Source organism: Haliotis cracherodii, unplaced genomic scaffold (genome assembly GCF_022045235.1).
Source record: "Haliotis cracherodii isolate W230 unplaced genomic scaffold, xgHalCrac1.p SCAF_4, whole genome shotgun sequence".
Taxonomy (NCBI): Eukaryota; Metazoa; Mollusca; class Gastropoda; order Lepetellida; family Haliotidae; genus Haliotis; species Haliotis cracherodii.
The window spans coordinates 45,713,572-45,738,776 of NW_027266297.1; the positions used below are offsets into that span (position 1 = coordinate 45,713,572).

At 39.6% G+C, this 25,205-nt stretch overlaps 1 protein-coding gene across 1 annotated transcript; it reads left to right on the forward strand.

The window, feature by feature from the left end:
* The first annotated feature begins 3,842 nt into the window (after nucleotides 1-3,842).
* Nucleotides 3,843-24,052, forward strand: LOC139480201 (ciliary microtubule-associated protein 2-like). Its single transcript, XM_071263234.1, has 11 exons — nucleotides 3,843-3,884; nucleotides 4,289-4,354; nucleotides 7,200-7,287; nucleotides 7,904-8,074; nucleotides 9,272-9,394; nucleotides 11,534-11,671; nucleotides 14,258-14,401; nucleotides 15,447-15,614; nucleotides 16,714-16,842; nucleotides 17,639-17,763; nucleotides 23,735-24,052. Exons 1-11 carry the CDS (start codon nucleotides 3,871-3,873, stop codon nucleotides 23,853-23,855), a joined length of 1,287 nt encoding a protein of 428 aa, XP_071119335.1. The 5' UTR covers nucleotides 3,843-3,870; the 3' UTR covers nucleotides 23,856-24,052.
* Nucleotides 24,053-25,205: the final 1,153 nt, after the last annotated feature.

Here is a 25,205-nt window from a genome sequence, read left to right on the forward strand (position 1 = left end):
TTGGTTTGCTATAGGTGTTATGGTTTGATTGATTCCCACCCCTTCATATTCATATTTCACCTCGTAAACCATTTTTCATAATGGAGAAATCACGAGAATCAACAGATTCGAGAGGTTTCTCCGACTACCACTTTGTTATTGTTGATACATAATTTCACTAAAACTTGGCACAATGGCCTGTAGTTACGTCAGTTTTACTTGCACAAAATGGCCAGTGATTTCCTGGCTCAGAAACCGCTGCAACAACAATAGTGTGATGATTTAATTTCAAAAGAGTTAATTAGTTTTCCAACGAATTTTGAACAATAGCAGTTTGGAGAACATTTTGTACTCGCTTCTTCTTTATTGCGGTTATAAGAGGGCACGGCATGTTCATCCTTCTCACTGTCTACCTGACGCCCCACCCTCACTTTTCGGTTTGCGGATGTTAACCTCAACAAATATTTATGGTTTTGTCTTAATGTGGATCCTTTAACAGTCCTCCATAAGTGGAAGGCTGCGTCAGGAAATATTAGTGATTGGGTATGGTTTTACGCCGCTTTTAGCAATATTCCAGCAATATCACGGCGGGGGAACCCAGAAATGGGATTCATACATTGTACCCACGTCGGGAATCTAATCCGGGTCTTTGGCGTGACTAGCGAACGCTTAAACCACTCGGCTACCCGACCACCTGCTTTATCTGAAGTTTAGATAGTACGTCAGATATAATTTTTAAGACTTAGAGGTTATATACTACTTAAAGTTTGCGAAGAATCACCACTTTAAACGGTAATACGTCAGTTGTATGTATGTATGTATGTATGTATGTATTTACAGAAATAGCCAAAGACAATATTTGTGCGAAGACAATCGGTTCAATGAACTAAAGTCCGTTGTCATGTGCCACTCAATGCCAACTAATCATATGTGACCAATGGTCCTTCAGATCACACGTCAAAATGAGGGTATCTGACTAAAACTCAAACTTAAAAAAAATCACGAAAGCAAATTAATTTGAGTTAAAAAAACTCAACTCTCGGTTGCACAGCCTGGCACCGTCGTCTCATGCTCCCAATGTCTGGCTGGTTGCCAAGGAAAAAGTGTTCCACTCTTCAGGAAGAGTGTTGCCTAGTTGCCAGAAGGACAGGGCGATGTGTTCTATAGGGTTGAGGTCTGGTGAATCGTGAACGGGATGGCCACTCCATGCGGATAATGGTCTCCTGCTCTTAGTAAGCATCAACGATCCAGACACGATATAGTGCGTTATCGTCCATGAAGATGAAGTCCGATCCCATTGCAGCAGCATACGGTCTCACGTATACATCCAGAATGTCATCCCTGTAGCGCACACCTGTCATCGTGCCCCGCTGTTAACGGTTCTTCCAGCTCTATTGGTCACACCCCAAATCATGATAGGGCTACGTTGGTCATGTTCGGCTACGTTGGAATCCAGACCTTCACGCCACACTCGGAAGTGTTGACAGTTTCTCGATTCATCAGTAAAAAGTACTGGAGCCAACTCCTGGTGATCTGCAGCCCGATCTAAATGTGCCTGCCTCTGATGTCGGATCAGTGGGATGCACATGCATGCCCTCCGTGACCGATGACAAGCCTCGCGGAAACGATTACCCACTGACTGAGTAGAGACGTTAAGGGCGGACCAAGTACTGAGTGGAGATAGTCGGGAGAACGGGTATGGGACACGGCATGGGAAGGCTACACATAGAGAGAGGGCAAATGAAACAAAACTACATTAAGTTTGCAAAGAAAACAAACCACACAATCTGGAAGGGAATGGGCAGACTTAAAAAAATAAAAATAAAAATAGCTATTCTACACTGAAGATGTTTGGGAGTGCAGGTAAAATGCCAACACGGTCCTCATCCTGAGTGGGTTTTTTATCTACATGTATATGGAATACGTCGGCGAAACGGTTACCTTGTCACTGGGTGGATTTCAACGTGACCGTTAACAGAACATATTCAAATTCTAACATTTTGAATGAGAATAATTGCATGTGGCAGTCGCAATTTTCAGTCCCGATACTGCTGTTACTAGATTTACGACAATTTTCACAATGAAATTATTAACTCAAGTTCTTCTTACATATAAGAGGAATCATTGTCATCTTAAATACCTTAAATTTGGAGCCTTTTGTTCATCTTGTGGTTAGAGATACATTGTACTTGTAAGTGAGCAAAACGTGGAGCATTGAAGCACAAGCGCTCGCTTTTCTGTTGAAAACAGAATTGGACGTTAAAATTTAGTTACGGCAATGGTAACTACGTTAATGCGTTTGCAGGACTTAGAGAGTCGTCTTTGCCAATTTCCGGCGTGGCCGAAACGGCCCAGATTTCGGCCTGTGTGTGTGTGTGTGTGTGTGTGTGTGTGTGTGTGTGTGTGTGTGTGTGTGTGTGTGTGTGTGTGTGTGTGTGTGTGTGTGTGTGTTTGTGTGTGTGTGTGTGTGACAAAGTAGACAAAGATATACCCAATAATGAAATAACATTTTAACATGAGATGTCTGTGATCTGTGGCACACATGCCCTAACCAGTGAAAACCAATTGCTTTTATTGTAGAAGTAGAAGCGAGTATTGTAGGAGAGTATTCAACATTTTGAAATAAAAATACCGGTAGTTAACAAAACAAAGCTTAGTAAATTACAATCAAGTTAATTTGTGAATTTGTTACAGCGACTGAAACAAACATATTTAGTCCATAAGCCCTTATTATAACATATAGCAAAACACTTCAAAATGGCAAGTTTCTACTAGTCCTTATGATACCTAACTATTGGTCAGTTTGGCAAAGACAACTGGACTAATGCAAATTTCTACTGCTGAATTGCAAGAAATAGATGAGCATTGTCTCAATAAAGATCAAACCCGTTGCCTCTTTTTACTTTATTTTACTCGCACCAATCTAAGGATGAACCATGTCAACAAAATGGTGCCATGAGTAGGAGTTATTCAAGCATCAAAGAATAAAAAGCACAGACAAATGATCTTAAATGTTTACAATTCTGTATGTTCTGATGTTCTTTTCACTGGATTGCAATATAGACAAGGTACAACATAAGTTAGCATTGACTTTGAAGGTTTCTTCAAGGAGGTGAGTGTGTGTGTGTGTGTGTGTGTGTGTGTGTGTGTGCGTGCGTGTGTGTGTGTGTGTGTTTGTTTATTTTGACCAAATCTTCTAACAATATTGATTTATACACGTTATGCATTCTAACTTCATCACATTTTGTCGTGTTTGTTTGAGCGTATTTACCTATGATTGTGGGTTCGAATCTCGGTTCGCCCCGATTATGTTTCTAGGTTTGTCAGCACCATTCCCGTGCTCGTGGGTTTCACCAAAGTGGTAAACGTCTAAGACCTGCATCACTTCAGGCTTTCCTCCCACATTAAGCTTACACGCCGCGATACTGTACTGGAATATTGTTAAAAGAGGCGTTAAACCCAACTCACTACCTTGAGCGTATTTGCATTGGGGTGATTGTTTATTTGTTGTTAACACAGCGCACTCAGCAATATTGCAGCTACATGACGGCTGGCTGTAAATGAAGTGTGACCAGACAGTGATTGATATTGTGAGCGACGTCCCACAACTTCGGGATACAATGACACATAATCAACTCAGTCACCGCCACTGACAACCCGATTAATGTTGTGTCGCGATGTATAAGAATCACAGGAATCACAAAGGATAAATTAAACGCTTTTCAGTAATGTGTAACGATATCTATCTTCAGAAAAGTGAATTCAGTTTATGTTCTTTCCTTTGGGAGCAAAATTTCTTATTGTTTATTAAGTATATATTTTTCTATCAGGTTGACGTTGCAAATGGACGACAAACTGTTGGATGGATAACTGTGATGGGGACGATGATCGATGGACCTGAACAAGTCTGTATTCACAAATCCTTTTCCGGGCCTCTAATGCGTCGTGTATTAGACTTACCTCCCCTGTTTAGTCTCTAACTCATAACGTAAATAGAACAAGTCTGTAAATGACGATGTTTGTTCAGCAAAATGCATATATATGTATGTCAAATGCCTTCGAATATAATTTTTATCACAAACATAGATGGTAATTGAGAAACATGAAAACATATTAACAGTAAATCATGTAAGTCTTTGGTCCTCGTGTAGGCGTCATGTTGCCATGTGACGGTGCTAGCAGACAACCCTTCGCGACAGTGTATGAATTAGATCGTTGAATGTAATTGTTATGCACCGCACACACGACATGCGATAATTCCAACTGAGAAAGAAAGGGCTTTACAGGCCGATTTTTTGCTTTACACCAGTTTGAAAGAGGACATAATGGCTGAGAAGAAATTCTCAGGGGCACCATTTGGAACACAAAGAGCAAGGTGAGCCTCGTACATTTGTCGGCAGAATAATATTGTCAGTAATATTTGTCATATTGACACGGTGTCAACAACGGGTAAACACCATTATTGTACTGAAACGACCTGTTACCGATATTCCCTAAATGATATTGTGCTCTTTCAAAAGTTAATGCATAAGAAATGATAATGATAATTTTATCTAGCGTCAAGGTCGGAGAATCAATGAAATGATGTAAACGTGAGGTATTAAAAGATATAAACCGTGGCATAAAGAATCATATTGAATAAGCCTTTCAAAATCGGGCAAAATCTTGCAGACTGCAAATAAAATTAAACACAAAAATTAACTTAATCATATTTAGTAAACCAAATCACACCTCGATAATTAGGTTAAAATATTAAGGAAATTATTATTGTAAAGATATTTCTTTATCACAAAAAGTGATGTTGGTAATTTGAGCTACTGATAAGTGTTTAACTTAAGGTGTGTTGAAGTCAGTGACTGGTGATATCTTATTGACTATCTACTTCACACACGCTATATAATGAGTGCTTTACAACTGGTTATCTGCTGGCAATGGTCCTAAATAAAACATCATAAAGTGTGTATAGACAAGCCAGACCAACTTGAAGAGCCTCCTCATGTGTTTATGGTTGCCTAGCTTATTATTTGACATTCAATGACATGGACCTTGTGGTCTGTATGGGACATGGCTGTAAGATTAACTTTGCTCAGCCTGGCATTGAAAAAGAAGGAGTAAAAGTATTTGTTCATTCTATGTGTACAGGCCCGGTGACAGCGTCATTATTTGGTCCTTTACACATGTTCATGTTGTGTTGTGCATGAATTATTACTTCTGCTTTAGCAATATGGTCAATGTTAAAGATGACCATGCTGGGTTTTCATTGGTTAGACACACAGATATTTTAGCATTTTATTTCTGCTGAAGAGACAACCAATTTATTTTCTTATTTTAGGGACCTGCCAACCCTAATTTGTGCAGAAATAAAAAATAATAAATAAAGATGTGTTTTGTTCAATTTTTAAAAATTAAATATTGTATTGTTCATACCTTTATTTTAATGGGTTTTTTTAAGGGATTTTACCTCAAATCAACCCTAAGAAATAGGTAATTTTTATATTTTGACCTTGCATATTGACAAACCAAGAAAATTCAAATAAACAAGAAAGTAAATTTGTTTTAAGTCAAAAATAGTCTAAATAAAAAATATTCTAAAACAAAACTAGTGGCTACAGTTGAATGTTAGGCATCTTAAAAGTTTAAAAACAGGCATTGTATTTCTATAGTATATTTCTATGAATATATGTGGGGGGCACAGGTGGTCCAGTCGTCTAAGGCGCTGCATTTCGCTGTGCAGAGTTGCATCCCTATGATTGTGGGTTCGGATCCCAGTTCACCCTGATTACGTTTCTAGGTTTGTCAGCACCATACCCGTGCTCGTAGGTTTCACCGAAGTGGTAAACGTCTAAGACCTGCATCACTTCGGGCTTTCCTCTAACATTAATTAAGCTGACATGCAGTGATATAACTGGAATGCTATTAAAAGCGGCGTTAAACGCAACTCACTCACTCACTCATGAATATATGCGAAATACAAGAATAGGCTATGCAACTGTTCTTTAAAAACTTTATTTCATAATGAATTGAGTTTTGACAGTCTGATATCGCAATGTTCACTTTTTGGAGCAGGGGTGAATACAGTATTGACAATGCTCAGCATCTGCTGCTATTCAGTGCATTTGATAAGGTGAATACAGTATTGACAGTGCTCAGGATCTGCTGCTATTCAGCGCACTTGATAGGGTGAATACAGAATTGACAGTGCTCAGTATCTGCTGCTATTCAGCGCACTTGATAAGGTGAATACAGTATTGACAGTACTCAGCATCTGCTGCTATTCAGGGCACTTGATAGGGTGAATACAGTATTGCATCTGCTGCTATTCAGGGCACTTGATAAGGTGAATGCAGTATTGACAGTGCTCAGCATCTGCGGCTATTCAGTGCACTTGATAGGGTGAATACAGTATTGACAGTGCTCAGGATCTCCTGCTATTCAGTGCACTTGATAAGGTGAATACAGTATTGACAGTGCTCAGCATCTCCTGCTATTCAGTGCACTTGATAAGGTGAATACAGTATTGACAGTGCTCAGCATCTGCTGCTATTCATTGAACTTGATAAGGTGAATACAGTATTGACAGTGCTCAGGATCTCCTGCTATTCAGGGCACTTGATAGGGTGAATACAGTATTGACAGTACTCAGCATCTGCTGCTATTCAGCGCACTTGATTGGGTGAATACAGTATTGACAGTACTCAGCATCTGCTGCTATTCAGGGCACTTGATAGGGTGAATACAGTATTGACAGTGCTCAGCATCTGCTGCTATTCAGGGCACTTGATAGGGTGAATACAGTATTGACAGTACTCAGCATCTGCTGCTATTCAGGGCACTTGATAGGGTGAATACAGTATTGACAGTGCTCAGCATCTGCTGCTATTCAGGGCACTTGATAGGGTGAATACAGTATTGACAGTGCTCAGCATCTGCTGCTATTCAGCGCACTTGATAAGGTGAATACAGTATTGACAGTACTCAGCATCTGCTGCTATTCAGGGCACTTGATAGGGTGAATACAGTATTGACAGTGCTCAGCATCTGCTGCTATTCAGGGCACTTGATAGGGTGAATACAGTATTGACAGTACTCAGCATCTGCTGCTATTCAGGGCACTTGATAGGGTGAATACAGTATTGACAGTGCTCAGCATCTGCTGCTATTGAGCGCACATGATAGGGTGAATTCAGTATTGACAGTGCTCAGCATCTGCTGCTATTCAGGTTTGATGTGTCTGGTGTGCACCCGAAGAGTAAGACCCCGGGTACCTTCACCGAGATACCATACAACAAGAAGTTTACACAAGATCTGGTGAGTGGTTCACATTTAGATTTTTGTAAATCTGAAAAGTTTTGTGTCATGAAATTTTTGCGAGTGCCTAACAATAGCCTTTTCTGCTTCTGGAAAGTTTGAGACACCTTGTTGATGACACATGTCATTTCTAAGTGTAAGGAGTGATATGATGAAAAGTTAACTCAGTGTCAGTCAGTGATTTTTTTACTGTAGATGCATGTGTTTTAGTTGACAAGGAAGGTTGGAGAAGCGTGTTTATCTTACAGTAGTTTTATAAAGCTGGACTCCAGCCGCTGGAGTATATCTGGACTACTCAGTGATATGTAAGCAATTTGACCAGACGTGGCAGGTTTGGGCTTTTAGTGGCGGACATATTGAGGTGCGCCTCTTAGGAGCAGATTGATTCATATAGTATTTTCTTTTTCATAAGATCAAAAAATGAAAAAAAATTATGCTTGACATGTTTTTGTTTCACATTTCATAATCTTTTGATCATAGCTTGAGATTTTTTAAAATATAAATGACAATGTTCAAATTTTCATGGATCACAGTTGTTAGCCATAGTAATGTAGATTGACAGTAAGCATCCTGAATATGAAATTGTCTAAACCTGGACTGGATTCTCTCCGTTCAGAAGCGTCGGCTAGGTCCTGGCAGCTACGATGTTGAACTGGGCGGGTTCAGCACCAAGTCTGTGGAGGAGAAGACCAGGGGTCCTGGCTGGGCGCGGGCGTATGAGGTGGAGAAGATGGCAGCCCTGCCTCATCTCCTGCACAAAGAACAGTGGGAGCAGAAGAGGATGTTGGTGAGTGGTACCAGGAACACATAACATAACTTTGATGCAAAGCATCAACGAAAGTGCCAACCAGTGCCAAGTCAAGAATTATTATTCACATGTCATTGATCACAAGTATGAGACAAAAGTTATATGATCAAATAATCATCTATTCTGTATTTCAACTAGAATGATATTAAATACTGTGATGGTGTAGAGAAGCGTTATGTAGTTTGTATAGTTCACTGTCCAGACACAAGTAATCTTAAAAAATTGTGATCAATTTATATTTGGTCCTGGAGGTTTGCCAACTGGACATTGATTAGATTTAATAAAGGCAACACTTACAAAAAATACCTGGAATGGTTTGACTTGACATCACCCTGATAGTGTTGATTGATGTCTTAACCGTTACGTACTGGTTTGGCTGTCACCACATTTCATGCCCTTATACAGTCTGTGTGGGCATCTGGGCTTTATGAATGAATACTGAGTACCAGTCAAATCACCATGTTGGTTCACGTATCAGAGACAGAGGCTCACAGTGATCAAGATTTCCCAACACTAATGGGCCGACCATTTGATGTTAAAGGGGTGGATGGGGTGTGGTGGGGGTTTGGGATTTTATCGAAAAATATAAGTTGTCCCTGAAAATTCTTGACACTAATCATTATGCTTCATATTGTTAGAAAAAATAAAAGAAATTGATTGCCACAAAAATTACATTGTTGCAATGGGTTTTTTTAAAAGAAAATATCTATGCTCAGTTTTAATCTGTAGCTGAAAAATGATCTGGTCTCCCAGGCACCCCTCCAGGATATCAAATGGTTGGTCCCTTAGGTGCTATGGATAAAAAAGATATTTCCAAAACCAATGAGATCTTTGAGAACGTTGATTTAAAAAAAATAAAATGTATCACATGTTTTTTGCCATGTAAGAATTACACATTACTTTTTTCAATGGACTTACTTCTTATTCATGATAGCTGCAGTCCTGTTACTGGTTGCAGCAATAACTCAGTCCTACCATTAGTATGATTTCATGTGTAAAAGTGTTATGGTCAATTGATTTGTGTAGGTATTTCTCAGATGCTCCCAATAAATAGATGTGCATATGATATGAATTTTTTTAATGAGAATTCAAGTTAATAAGGTGACATTTAAGGTGAGCATGTATCTGACTCGCACCCAGATGTCCCTTATGTTGTATATCACTGGTTTATTTCAGCAAAGGAAGCTAGGCCCTGGGTCATATGAGATCAAGGACTTCCTCCAGAGTTCCGACGAGAAGCCCAGGAGCAGTCGCGGAATCTGTGAAACCAAGGCACCCAGGTTCAAGGATGGAGCTGTGGTAAGTAGATTTACACATAAGCTGTTTTTTCTTTATTGGTTTTTGGATCACATATTCCTCATCCTGCCACGTCTGGTAACAATAGTAAGAAATGGGAAGAGATTTCACTTCGTCTCTTGGCACATTTGTAATTGTATTGATTCTAGCTCACCCAGAGAACCAGGGATTGAACAATGTCTGTAACACCAAGATTATTGAAATTCAGGGAGGACGAGTGACATTTCCTTGTGGACTACCGCTTTTACGATAAAGCAGACTCATGAAAGTATGCTTGCTGTATCAGGCGACTATGCTCGTCTTAAGAGGTGAATAACAGGATTTGGTTGTCAGATTCAATGACTTGGTTGATGCATGTCATCGTATCCCATTTGAGTGGATCAATGCTCATGATGTCAATCACTGGATTGTCTGGTCAAGACTCGATTATTAAAGGACTGCCGTCATATAGCTGGAATATTGCTGAGTGCAGCGTTAAACAACAAAACAGAACAAAACATTAGGCAGATGGCAACTCTGTTCATTGCTTTGATAGACTAATCACAATAGCCCAAACCTATGATTCGACCTTCTAGATGGATGAGGTCTGCCCTGTAGCTGAAGGTGGGGTTGGTCCCTGCTGTCACTGAACCACCACCATGGTAGTTGTGCTGTACTATACTGCTGGTAGCGATTGTCTGTATGTCTCTATACACTTCTCCCATAATCTGTACATTTGAGAAGGAATTTTGATTCGTCACTCGAAATGATTTGACATCACAACGTTTGTGATTACCAGTTATATTGATGCCAGTCACTGTGCCACATTTCAGTCATGCAGCTTTCATCAGATAGCGCACAGTTTGATCACTTAATTACTTGTGGTTATGGCTTCTGTGGCTTATAAGCCATAACCACAGGTAATGAGTGATCTATGGAAAGTTTGTTTGCTTGAACCTATCCCTAACACCATGAATCTTATATCACAATCTTCATAGTCTGTTGCTTTTTTCATCATGCCACATTTTCACCCCGCTGGCTTGCCCATGCAGAGTCTGCAACATTGAAACCACACCAATTTGTTTCTTGAGATCATTAGCAACCTGTTATACTGAGTTTCTTCACTTGTTTGTTTGATGTTTAACGCCGCACTCAGCAATATTTCAGCTATATGACGGCAGTCTGTAAATAATCGAGTCTGGACCAGACAATCCAGTGATTTACATCATGAGCATCGATCCACACAATTGGGATACAATGCATCAACCAAGTCATTGAGCCTGACCACCCGATCCCGTTAGTCGCCTCTTATGACAAGCATAGTCACCGTTTATGGCAAGCGTGGGTTGCTGAAGACCTATTCTACCGCAGATCTTCACGGGTCTCCATTACTTAGTCAGGCATATTGATTGCCATTTGTGCACTACTACTATCATGTTTTGTCTAGCCATAATAACTGCCATACTAAAACAACAATTTCCCATTCTTATCTTACGTTACACATGGGGATGCATGGGTGAATATTATTATCCGTGAATACATTGTATTTGGTTTAGGGCTGGGAGAGGTAACTGGGTTTCTTGCGTCACATGGGTACTGAGTAAGTAACCACATGACTACCCGGACCCGTGATTAGTCGCATGATATATTGTTCAATGACAAACATCATCTAGAACTCCATGGTTACACTACAAATCACTTATGTTGGCATTTCCTTCTAACAATGCACGCATTCCTTCTGATGTTTGAATAGAGGTGCAGCTTCAGTCAACTTCTGTGTATACATGACCATATCGTTTCATATGTGTGTATCTAAATACATTATACTTTTTGCCAGAGCTCTGTTCAAACCATTCTCAATCAGACATTTGTACTCATCTCTTGAGACCTACAGCAGGTACCCAGGTAGGGTTGAGTAATGGGGACTTGGTAATTTTGGACTCATCCTAGCCCTAATTCGGTTACATTCAACCAGGAATAACACCATGCAGGTACCACTGAATGTGACCACTATATGAACTGTTCCCCCTTTTTTTTCATTAACAATATGAATACAATTTATTTCATGTGGTATCTGAGGCAGGTGAGGACCATTAAAAATTTATAAACAACTTTACATGTATATTATGAATATATATTTATTGTGAGATTGTTGTTGCACAGAGTGACATTCCCGGCCCTGGAACGTATGGTAATGGAGGGATACCACACGCAGCTATAGAAGAGAAGGATAAAAGGTCAACCAGTACTAAAGGGATGCTGGACGCTGGCTCGTCAAAGCCGCGCAACCCCCCAACAGTTGTAAGTCTGCTGTATAGACTTCCTGTACATCTCAGTCAGGGTGTAATGAATTTATTGAAACTTCTTTCTCCCTACCCTGCTAACCTAGCTTATTCTCATTACTTCACATTCATCAACTAAGACTGCAATTCATCACTGGCCATCATGTTATAACCTGCGGAGTGGCAGTATTATATAAATAAAACAGAATATAACCAATCAAATGTTTACTCTCGAAAATAATGTGAATGAAAAAAATGTACCGGTAATACATTTGAAGTGTCTTTATTAGTGTAGATATAATTAAGATGGCTTCTGTACATCATCCCATATTTCACAGTAAACCCATTTATCACCATGTATTTAACACAGTGCAGTAGAATATGAAGTATTACTTGTGATCCAAATATTCAATGCAAATTAACTTTAAGGTTGTGTATGTACACAACTGTAAATGTTCTTGTATGATTGATTCAACGACTATTGCATCTTGTAGCTATCACGGAGACAGGTATTTGTGCCAGTACCTCACATGTTGAGGGTATTCTGTTTCTTCCTGCAACATGTACTGCATGAACCTCATGAAAGTAGCTGATCAGAAACATTTAGCGGAAGGGATATAACTTATTTTGCAATCCCCAAACTGCAGGAAACACTTCTCTCAACTACTGATTGCTAACAGATGGCGTGAGACAAGAGATGTTAACTTCAAAGTCAGATTGTTCTCACTAGTGGTGTATCAACAAGTAAGGATTCCTTTCAATAAATTCAATGATATATTTTTGTTATCTCATAAAGTGACATCATTTGAAATAATAATATAACATTGTCAAGATAATTTCAAAATGAATGCTTTTCTAATTGTTGACTCTTGTAGATATCCCGGAGAAAGGTATTTGTGTTGGTGCAATTATTGCAGGCATTCTGTCATACATGTAATCTTTTATTGGATGTGAATTACAATCCTAGTTTGCACAATGTAAAGTAGTGTAGGGAGTGAAACAGGACTAGCGATGTCTTCATACCTTAAGGCCAAGAAGTCTTTCGTTATCGGTCACTCAGCTGTTAACTGTCAAGACTACCAGATATGCAGAAAGGGTGGAAGTGATCTTTATGCGTGGGTTTCTTACATTAAGGGAAATTTAGGTTTTGTTCAAGACATCAAAATTGGAAAGTTAAGGTTGCTGGCAGATGGCCATCTTTTATTTTCTGAAATTCTTCTTCTTCTACAACACAAGGTCTGTAGGACTAATGCCTTATGGCTGAGGTGACTAAAACAGGTGGAGGAACTGCCCTACTGATTTGTATTACCTAGCTCTTATATATTGTTTTTATATTTATAATGTGGGTTTTTTTTTTATTTGTTTGTAGGTTATTTACTTTCTCTAGGCATGTGACAGTGACACACCCTGACAGTAAGGGCTAATGAATAAGCATGGATAGAGACACTCAGTGTTTAGAGCATTTGTCAATTTATTATTATCAACTTTGTAACATAATTTCTCTTATTTGGGTAGACTAAAGTAGTTATTGAATGATCTGCATGATTTATTCAATTAATCTGATTTAACAATTCTTACAAAATATACCTTTCCTTTTCTCCTTGAAAAGATTGTGTCATACTCATCATACAATTAGTTTTTGAGACAAATGGCAATTATACATTTTCATGATTGTGTCAGTTTTTGATGGAATATTCTTCTATATCCGAACAAATTTGGAAAAGACTCTTCATGACATTCTGGATAAAAATCAGTCAGTGTCCGAGAGTATCAACCTGTCTGAAACCCTAGCTGTCAATACAAAAACGATAATACATGCAATCTTTTAATGTAATGTTAAATAAGGTGTTAACTAAAGCTGTCTTATATTTGAGGTGTGTTTGGGTGACATCAAGTGGTGTATGTTTGACTGCAGAGGTCAGTGCTGGGACCAGGTGTGTGTGTTGCTACATCTGGTGGTGTATGTTTGACTGAAAGGGTCAGTGCTGGGACCAGGTGTGTGTGTTGCTACATCTGGTGGTGTATGTTTGACTGAAAGGGTCAGTGCTGGGACCAGGTGTGTGTGTTGCTACATCAAGTGGTGTATGTTTGACTGTAGGGGTTAGTGCTTGGACCAGGTGTGTGTGTGTTGCTACATCAAGTGGCGTATGTTTGACTGAAAGAGTCAGTGCTGGGACCAGGTGTGTGTGTTGCTACATCAAGTGGTTTATGTTTGACTGTAGGGGTCAGTGCTGGGACCAGGTGTGTGTGTGTGTGTGTGTGTGTGTTGCTACATCAAGTGCTGTATGTTTGACTGGAGGGGTCAGTGCTGGGACCAGGTGTGTGTTGCTACATCTGGTGGTGTATGTTTGACTGTAGGGGTCAGCGCTGGGACCAGGTGTGTGTGTGTGTTGCTACATCAAGTGGTGTATGTTTGACTGTAGAGGTCAGTGCTGGGACCAGGTGTGTGTGTTGCTACATCAAGTGGTGTATTTTTGATTATTGGGGTCAGTGCTGGGACCAGGTGAGTGTGTTGCTACATCAAGTGGTGTATGTTTGACTGTAGAGGTCAGTGCTGGGACCAGTGTGTGTGTTGCTACATCAAGTGGTGTATGTTTGACTATAGGGGTCAGTACTGGGACCAGGCACCTACAACTTCAAGAGCTTCACAGAACAGATGGGCAACAAGGTGACCAGCGTCCGAGGACCTTATGACCTTTTCTCCGGGGATCGGAACAAGCCCATCACAGTGGGGTACCTGGCAGCACCGGTCAGTAAGAAACACCCGTACACTCCCAGTAATGGATGAGTATTCTGTTCTCTAATGTGGAAATACTGATGCTCCAAATGTCATATGACATTCTTGGGCATATCCTAAATTTCTCATCATATCTATAAGACATTTATCTGACAAATCCTATGGGAATTGTATAAGAATGATAAAAGCAGCACATCTGCAAGTTACATCCATCTGTACAGTGTGTTGTTGACATCAGACATATTGTACTTCATGTCAAGACACAGATGGTCATTTGGTTTGCAGTGCTATTCCTTTGGCTGTGCCAGGATTCACTGGATTTGAAGCCCAGATTTTCCCAGATTATCATCCTCTGTTGGTCAGTGCAATACCCAAAATGTCAACAGCTAGTGTCACTGTGGGATTTTCCCCCACATTGAGCTGACCGGTTGTAAATGAACTTATGTTGAAACTCACTCACTCTTTATGTTCCAGAGTAGTAGATATGTGGCTTATTGTATACCACTTTCTGAAACTGATATACTGTATTTGCCGTAATAAAGAAAAAGGGGTTGTTCTTTAACACCATACACAAGTTCAGTTTGTTTTCAGAGATTAAGTGGTAATGAACAAACTTTGTTCAAATGTTGTTGAAACTAAAACTAACCCTGTTTGGCTGTTTTCTGTAAGAAATCTGTAAAATACAGAAGCAAATGCAGACTCTGCTATGTAAGTTTGTTTTGTTGTTGTTTAATGCCGCAGTCAGCAATATAACAGCTATGTGACTGCGGTCTGTAAATAATAAGTCTGGACCAGACAATCCTGTGATTGACATCATGAGCATTGATATAGACCATTGGAATATGATGACATACATCAACCAAGTCAGCAAGCCTGTCACCTCTTATAACAAGCCTGGGTTGCTAAAGACCAATTCTAACCCGGATCTTCTGTTATGATATGTATATTGTCTTAGTGGGGTGTGTAAAGATTATTTACAGATTGTTTGTGAAAATGACCAAGGGGAACCTATTGGATCAGGACGTTTAAATACAGATGATTATTCTGCTCTTTGTAGAAACTAGCTGACCTTGGCCCCGGTCAGTATGACCTCAAGTCCTTCCTGTACGACTGGGACACAATCCATCGCAAGCGACAGGGCAGGTTTGGTAAAGTGTCTCAGTACCCTGATACCCCGACAGAGAGGATCTTCTGTAGTACACTCTCCCAGTGTCAGAAACAAAAGGTACACAACTGTCAGATCGAAGTTAGGATTGGGATCTGTGCTGCAAAACATCTTGTATTTTTCTTACTTGTTTCAAGTCTATAGTTGAAAGGGTGTTTTGAAAATGTTTTAATTGATTATTGATAGTTTTGTTGCTTAGGTGAAGTAATAAAAGCCACTGAAATTCAAAGACTATCTTCCATTTCCACAATGACTTACTTTGAATTTCTTTTCATTCCTGAAACTTGTATGTTACCAGGCATCTTCCAAAGGTAAGAGAGTTAACTGACTTTACATGTCCAGTTTCCACTCTTGCCGAACTAGGCTGGAATTTCTGGGCTTGATCATTGTGCCACCAGGTGCTGTTACTAGTTATGTCCCTTCCATGTCCCTACTACTGACCATTGAGATTCCACCTCTCATATCACTCGCATTTGATGAACAAAATCACGTCGCCAAGTCAAGACAATCTCATCGATAAAAGAACAGGTTTTAACTCGTGACATGCATCAAAACATGTGAGCACCTTGATTAAAAACATGAAAGGATTTAGAAAATAACTGTAGATGCCCAGTTGATGGTACACATGCTCTGCAAATCCTGCGATCAAACTTATTGAGGATGGCAGTTGCCATGTTGTTTATGAACCTGGTGTTGATTTCATTATGGGAATTTGATTGGACTATGCAAAGACTTGTTAGTCCAGCCAAATTATAACTCTGTAATTCCAGCCAAGTTCGGCAAGGGTGGAAACAAGGGTGGAAACAGTTAACTCCCTTGCCTCGGAAAGATGGTTAATATAAGGAAATCAAATTATCAATGCTATCATTTGATTCTACATTTGTGAAAATTTGGGTCCCAATATCCGTAAACAAGATAATACAACATATAAAGGGTCACGGCTAAACCACTAGCGGATATGTCTAAAACTGACAGTGGCAGTTATTTATGTTTATGTTTGAGTCTGAACAAAGATTTTTCTAGATTCCATGCTGCCCTCACACTGAAATTATTGTTGATGGTTTACTTCATTTTCTCTTTAGGCATGTTCAAGACATTCAGTTGACCTTGACCTGGAATTGGTCACTTGTACAATTACTGATGTGTGACAATGTTTCAGAACACTCCTGGCCCAGGTAACTATGACCCAAAGCCTGTAGTGAAGGCCGCCTCCACCAACTCACCAGGCTTCCTGTCGTCTGCTCAGAGGAATGACCGGGTGTCTCAGAGGTTCTTTACCAGGAATTTTGTAAGTTGAAATGTCCATTATCTGCATCTCTTGTGACCCTGTTACCTGTGACAGCGATAGGTTAGGTATCAGATGTGAAAAACTGAGGACCCATATTGTACAGAAATGGAAGATCAATGATCTTTTTAGAGGTCAAAGACCCATGTGCCCGGCAATCTGAAGCACCGTATGTAGACAAATAAAGGTTTTGTTTATTGTACTTTGCTTCAAAATCTTGTCTTCATTTCATATTTAGAGGAATAACCTGGTTTACAAATGGTTTTTTTTCTGAACCTGAAGTCTGGATGGCTGGTCTTCTTGTTTGTTTGTTTGTTTGTTTGTTTGTTGTTTAACGCTGCACTCAGAAATATTCCAGCCATGGTGTCCTTGTAGTGAACATAGTGAGTGAATGTGTGCTGAAACAGTCATCTTGTATCTATTGTCATTTTATAAGAGATCAGTATTTCTCTGGATTGGTGTGTATTCAAATGACAAAGTATGACTGAAAAAAACAAATGCCAGAGATATTTCACCCCCACCATTTTTTCAGTATTTACACAAGATATGTGATGGTGTACTTGCTGTTGACTAGAGTCCATTCAAACCATACAAACATTCAGATCTACAAGATAAGTGGTGGACTTGTATGTGCAGGGAGTAGAGCCTTTACACATGGGCACATTGGGTCAAATCCTTGTCAGGTAACCTTAACTTGAACGGAACTCATTTCATAGGCCTTCACCAATTCCCCACGATATGATATATGGAATTGCATCTGATTGTTGGGAATGACCTGTATATGTTGTGCTGCTTGCAGAACCCAGTGGGGGCCGGACGTTATGACATCCAGAAGTGGGAGGAAGCTCAACACAGGAATGGTCATAGCAGCATGTTCAAGTCTCGTACAGGAAAACTGTCGGCTGGCATGGAGAAGTTCCTCAAGTGAGTGAATCAGAGAGCTAAAAGTGGTTACTCTATATAAGGAGTATTACCCAGTAGGAGTATTACCCTGTAGGCTAAGGAGTATTACCCTGTAGACTAAGGAGTATTACCCTGTAGACTAAGGAGTATTACCCAGTAGGAGTATTACCCTGTAGACTAAGGAGTATTACCCTGTAGAGTAAGGAGTATTACCCTGTAAACTAAGGAGTATTATCCAGTAAGAGTATTACCCTGTAGACTAAGGAGTATTACCCAGTAAGAGTATTACCCAAGTAGACCAAGGAGTATTACGCTGTAGACTAAGGAGTATTACCCTGTAGACTAATGAGTATTACCAAGTAGACTAAGGAGTATTGCCCTGTAGACTAAGGAGTATTACCCAGTAGGAGTATTACCCTGTAGACTAAGGAGTATTACCCAGTAGACTAAGGAGTATTACCCTGTACACTAAGGAGTATTACCCAGTAAGAGTATTACCCTGTAGACTAAGGAGTATTAGCCAGTAGACTAAGGAGTATTACCCTGTAGACTAAGGAGTATTACCCAGTAGGAGTATTACCCTGTAAACTAAGGAGCATTACCCAGTAGACTAAGGAGTAATACCCAGTAGACTAAGGAGTATTACCCAGTAGACTAAGGAGTATTACCCTGTAGACTAAGGAGTATTACCCAGTTGGAGTATTACCCTGTAAACTAAGGAGCATTACCCAGTAGACTAAGGAGTAATACACAGTAGACTAAGGAGTATTACTCAGTAGACTAAGGAGTATTACCCAGTAGGAGTATTACCCTGTAGACTAAGGAGTATTACCCAGGAGACTAAGGAGTATTACCCTGTAGACTAAGGAGTATTACCCAGTAGGAGTATTACCCTGTAGACTAAGGAGTATTACCCAGTAGACTAAGGAGTATTACCCTGAAGAATAAGGAGTATTACCCAGTAAGAGTATTACCCTGTAGACTAAGGAGTATTACCCAGTAGACTAAGGAGTATTACCCAGTAGGAGTATTACCCTGTAGACAAGAAGTATTACCCTGTAGACTAAGGAGTATTACCCAGTAAGAGTATTACCCTGTAGACTAAGGAGTATTACCCAGTAGGAGTATTACCCTGTAGACTAAGGAATATTACCAAGTAGACTAAGGAGTATTACCCAGTAGAATAAGGAGTATTACCCAGTAAGAGTATTACCCTGTAGACTAAGGAGCATTACCCATTAGACTAAGGAGTAATACCCAGAAGACTAAGGAGCATTACCCTGTAGACTAAGGAGTATTACCCAGTAGACTAAGGAGTATTACCCAGTAGGAGTATTACCCTGTAGACCAAGGAGTATTACCCTGTAGACTAAGGAGTATTACCCTGTAGATTAAGGAGTATTACCCTGTAGACTAAGGAGTATTACCCAGTAGGAGTATTACCCTGTAAACTAAGGAGCATTACCCAGTAGACTAAGGGGTATTACCCAGTAAGAGTATTACCCTGTAGACCAAGGAGTATTACCCTGTAGACTAAGGAGTATTACCCTGTAAACTAAGGAGTATTATCCAGTAAGATTATTACCCTGTAGACTAAGGAGTATTACCAAGTAGACTAAGGAGTATTACCCTGTAGACTAAGGAGTATAACCCAGTAGGAGTATTACCCTGTAGACTAAGGAGTATTACCCTGTAGACTAAGGAGTATTACCCTGTACACTAAGGAGTATTACCCAGTAAGAGTATTACCCTGTAGACTAAGGAGTATTACCCAGTAGACTAAGGAGTATTACCCTGTAGACTAAGGAGTATTACCCAGAAGGAGTATTACCCTGTAAAATAAGGAGCATTACCCAGTAGACTAAGGAGTAATACCCAGTAGACTAAGGAATATTACCCTGTAGACTAAGGAGTATTACCCTGTAGACTAAGGAGTATTACCCAGTAGGAGTATTACCCTGTAGACTAAGGAGTATTACCCAGGAGACTAAGGAGTATAACCCTGTAGAATAAGGAGTATTACCCTGTAGACTAAGGAGTATTACCCAGTAAGAGTATTACCCTGTAGACTAAGGAGTATTACCCAGTAGACTAAGGAGTATTACCCAGTAGGAGTATTACCCTGTAGACTAAGAAGTATTACCCTGTAGACTAAGGAGTATTACCCTGTAGACTAAGGAGTATTACCCAGTAGACTAAGGAGTATTACCCTGTAGACAAAGGAGTATTACCCTGTAGACTAAGGAGTATTACCCAGTAAGAGTATTACCCTGTAGACCAAGGAGTATTACCCTGTAGACTAAGGAGTATTACCCTGTAAACTAAGGAGTATTATCCAGTAAGATTATTACCCTGTAGACTAAGGAGTATTACCCAGTAGGAGTATTACCCTGTAGACTAAGGAGTATTACCCTGTAGACTAAGGAGTATTACCCTGTAGACTAAGGAGTATTACCCAGTAGGAGTATTACCCTGTAGACTTAGGAGTATTACCCTGTAGACTAAGAAGTATTATCCTATAGACTAAGGAGTATTACCCAGTAAGAGTATTACCCTGTAGACTAAGGAGTATTACCCAGTAGGAGTATTACCCTGTAGACTAAGGAATATTACCAAGTAGACTAAGGAGTATTACCCAGTAGAATAAGGAGTATTACCCAGTAAGAGTATTACCCTGTAGACTAAGGAGCATTACCCATTAGACTAAGGAGTAATACCCAGAAGACTAAGGAGCATTACCCTGTAGACTAAGGAGTATTACCCAGTAGACTAAGGAGTATTACCCAGTAGGAGTATTACCCTGTAAACTAAGGAGCATTACCCAGTAGACTAAGGGGTATTACCCAGTAAGAGTATTACCCTGTAGACCAAGGAGTATTACCCTGTAGACTAAGGAGTATTACCCTGTAAACTAAGGAGTATTATCCAGTAAGATTATTACCCTGTAGACTAAGGAGTATTACCAAGTAGACTAAGGAGTATTACCCTGTAGACTAAGGAGTATAACCCAGTAGGAGTATTACCCTGTAGACTAAGGAGTATTACCCTGTAGACTAAGGAGTATTACCCTGTACACTAAGGAGTATTACCCAGTAAGAGTATTACCCTGTAGACTAAGGAGTATTACCCAGTAGACTAAGGAGTATTACCCTGTAGACTAAGGAGTATTACCCAGAAGGAGTATTACCCTGTAAAATAAGGAGCATTACCCAGTAGACTAAGGAGTAATACCCAGTAGACTAAGGAATATTACCCTGTAGACTAAGGAGTATTACCCTGTAGACTAAGGAGTATTACCCAGTAGGAGTATTACCCTGTAGACTAAGGAGTATTACCCAGGAGACTAAGGAGTATTACCCTGTAGAATAAGGAGTATTACCCTGTAGACTAAGGAGTATTACCCAGTAAGAGTATTACCCTGTAGACTAAGGAGTATTACCCAGTAGACTAAGGAGTATTACCCAGTAGGAGTATTACCCTGTAGACTAAGAAGTATTACCCTGTAGACTAAGGAGTATTACCCTGTAGACTAAGGAGTATTACCCAGTAGACTAAGGAGTATTACCCTGTAGACAAAGGAGTATTACCCTGTAGACTAAGGAGTATTACCCAGTAAGAGTATTACCCTGTAGACCAAGGAGTATTACCCTGTAGACTAAGGAGTATTACCCTGTAAACTAAGGAGTATTATCCAGTAAGATTATTACCCTGTAGACTAAGGAGTATTACCCAGTAGGAGTATTACCCTGTAGACTAAGGAGTATTACCCTGTAGACTAAGGAGTATTACCCTGTAGACTAAGGAGTATTACCCAGTAGGAGTATTACCCTGTAGACTTAGGAGTATTACCCTGTAGACTAAGAAGTATTATCCTATAGACTAAGGAGTATTACCCAGTAAGAGTATTACCCTGTAGACTAAGGAGTATTACCCAGTAGGAGTATTACCCTGTAGACTAAGGAATATTACCAAGTAGACTAAGGAGTATTACCCAGTAGAATAAGGAGTATTACCCAGTAAGAGTATTACCCTGTAGACTAAGGAGCATTACCCATTAGACTAAGGAGTAATACCCAGAAGACTAAGGAGCATTACCCTGTAGACTAAGGAGTATTACCCAGTAGACTAAGGAGTATTACCCAGTAGGAGTATTACCCTGTAGACTAAGGCGTATTACCCAGTAAGAGTATTACCCAGTAGACTGAGGAGTGTTACGAAGTGGACTAAGAAGTATTACCCAGTAGAGGCCAAGCTTAACTATTTTAGCCCTTGGATGCCCTTAGTATCTTAGCCCTTAAACACCTTTCACCATCTTAGTCTTTGGACACCCATTACTGTCTTAGCCTGTGAAGATCCGGGGTAGAATAGGTCTTCAGCGGCCCATGCATTGTATTCCAATTGTGTATATCAATGCTCGTGATGTCAATCACTGGATTGTCTGGTCCAGACTCAATTATTTGTAGATTCCATACAGCTGGAATACTGCTGAGCGCTGCGTTAAACAACAAACAAAACAAATTTTAACCCTTGGACACTCCATACTATCTCTGCCCTCGGGTCACACTTAGACCTCTATTCTATCTGAGTCATTAGACACTCTTTTTTATCTTGGCCCTTGGATGCTCCACTATCTTTGGAAATGTTTACTGTCCTGTAGTCCTGTAGATTCTGTACTCTATTACCCCTTGGATAATCTTTACTCTATTAGCCCTTGGATGATCTTTACTCTATTACCCCTTGGATAATCTTTACTCTTACCCCTTGGATAATCTTTACTCTATTACCCCTTGGATAATCTTTACTCTATTACCCCTTGGATAATCTTTACTCTATTACCCCTTGGAGGATCTTTGCTTTATTACCCCTTGGGTAATCTTTACTCTATTAGCACTTGGGTGATCTTTACTCTATTATCCCTTGGATGATCTTTACTCTATTAGCCTTTGGGTGATCTTTACTCTATTAGCCCTTGGATGATCTTTACTCTTACCCCTTGGATGATCTTTACTCTATTACCCCTTGGATAATCTTTACTCTTACCCCTTGGATAATCTTTACTCTATTACCCCTTGGATAATCTTTACTCTATTACCCCTTGGATAATCTTTACTCTATTACCCCTTGGATGATCTTTACTCTATTAGCACTTGGATAATCTTTACTCTATTACCCCTTGGATAATCTTTACTCTATTACCCCTTGGATAATCTTTACTCTATTACCCCTTGGATAATCTTTACTCTATTACCCTTTGGATGATCTTTACTCTATTAGCACTTGGATGATCTTTACTCTATTATCCCTTGGATGATCTTTACTCTATTAGCCTTTGGGTGATCTTTACTCTATTAGCCCTTGGATGATCTTTGCTTTATTACCCCTTGGGTAATCTTTACTCTATTAGCACTTGGATGATCTTTACTCTATTATCCCTTGGATGATCTTTACTCTATTAGCCTTTGGGTGATCTTTACTCTATTAGCCCTTGGATGATCTTTGCTTATTACCCCTTGGGTAATCTTTACTCTATTAGCCCTTGGATGATCTTTACTCTATTAGCCCTTGGATGATCTTTACCCTATTACCCCTTGGGTGATCTTTACTCTTAGCCCATGGAAGTTCTTTACTCTAATAGCCTTTGGATGATTTTTACCTTCTTGGCCAGTCAGACACCATTTACTATGTTGGGGTCAGTATGGTTAAGGGATTGGGTCTGTTAGCACTATTCATTACATTGTGAGTTCTAGATATGAAACACACCACTGATCTGAGACCAACAATGGATCTAATGTTTACAAATATCCTCATTCTATAGCTAGTATGAACCATCTAAAGAGAACTTATAGTAGCTGGTTTGAACCACATTAGTCACCATTGGTGATCAATTGTAGTCTTATAAAATTTCCAAAGAACCCTCTCAGGTAATTTCCAGAAGTATTGGAAAGAAGTTGAAAAGACAGACTGCATCATGAGCCATCATCTTAAATTTCAGGGAGAGAATACGAGGCAAGGATGTTCGGCTGGAAGACCGTGTCTTCATTGTCCCCCCCGAGGCCCCTGGGAAGTCCTCTCAGGCACAATACACAACGCAAAGGGCCACAACAATGGTCTAACCCTTTCTGCAATTGTTGGAGGGGACGTACACTACAGTTGATGGATATATACAGAGGAGGGTTTAAAGCAGCATATTACAGAATATAGAAACACTAAATGTTATTTTCATTTCAGGTAAACAAAAAATGTTAATTTCACATAAAACGTAACCTCAATATCTTGACATTTATTTTTATACATGCGATAATAGTATAGTTGATAGGGATTCTGCTGCAACTCACCCTGGGCCAGGCCTGACCTGGGATTGTTTGGAATACAACAAACCCCCTACTTGTGATACTTGAATCCTACACTCATTTGTTATTGCGATTATTACTGAAACAATCAAATTTGCACATTTACAAATGATATAAAGCATGATCTGAAAACAAGGGGTCAGACTGAGCTGATATCAGTTTAAACACAGCGGTTGTTGGTTGTGGTGCAGAGAGCAGTCGGATCTGTTGCCTTATTGTGTAAATATGATAGTCACTGTTTGATCATATCTCATGTACATGTAATGTTGTGGCCTGTGGTGCTGTTAGAGGATATTCTTGTTGTGTCATGTTAAAACTGTCTGTGATAACTTGTGTTCCACAATGCAAGTCACATAACTGCTGTCAGGAGAATAAGATACAATCAATGGCGCTTACTATCAAATAAAGATACATTTGTACTGCATTTTTATATTAGATATCTTTTACTTATATTTTCATGGTTGTTGAAGGAATGCATGTGTTTTTAAAAACATTCTTAAAGCAAACAGAATCAAAGTACATGTTCTACATTGGCTCATGTACCGAAGTGCCTGCCTTCAAGACTGTACATAGCCTTGATACAAGGCTGGCAGAATAGGCTTTATCATACCTCCATGTCAGAATGATGAGATCTGATTGGTTCATGTGATCTTGATAAAATATGATGTATCCTGCCTTAGAGTGAAATAATTTTCTCAGCTGGAGAATAAATGCCCCGCTTCGAAGCAAAGAGCTGCATGCTTTTTCTGAGTCAGTGATAATCACCAGAGTTAACTTAGCTCAATTAAACTGCTGTTTTCTATCAATTTTGAAGAATTTGTTTTAATTCTTTTACAATGTCATATTAAAACATGTCGGCAAGATAAATATGTTGTAGCAAGATCCCCCTGATCGTGGTAGATGACCTAACGCATGAAACCCCATGTACCCCTGGTGATACTGCTACAACTTCTATTACCTGTAGTATCCTGCCTACTTGGGGATGCAAGCTCACTTTACAAATATACATGTATTACTGTACAATTTATGCATTTCACACAGTATTTCTATTTGGTATTTTCTCAACTTATATTGTTTCACTTTACCATTTCATATTCACGATAATTAACATTG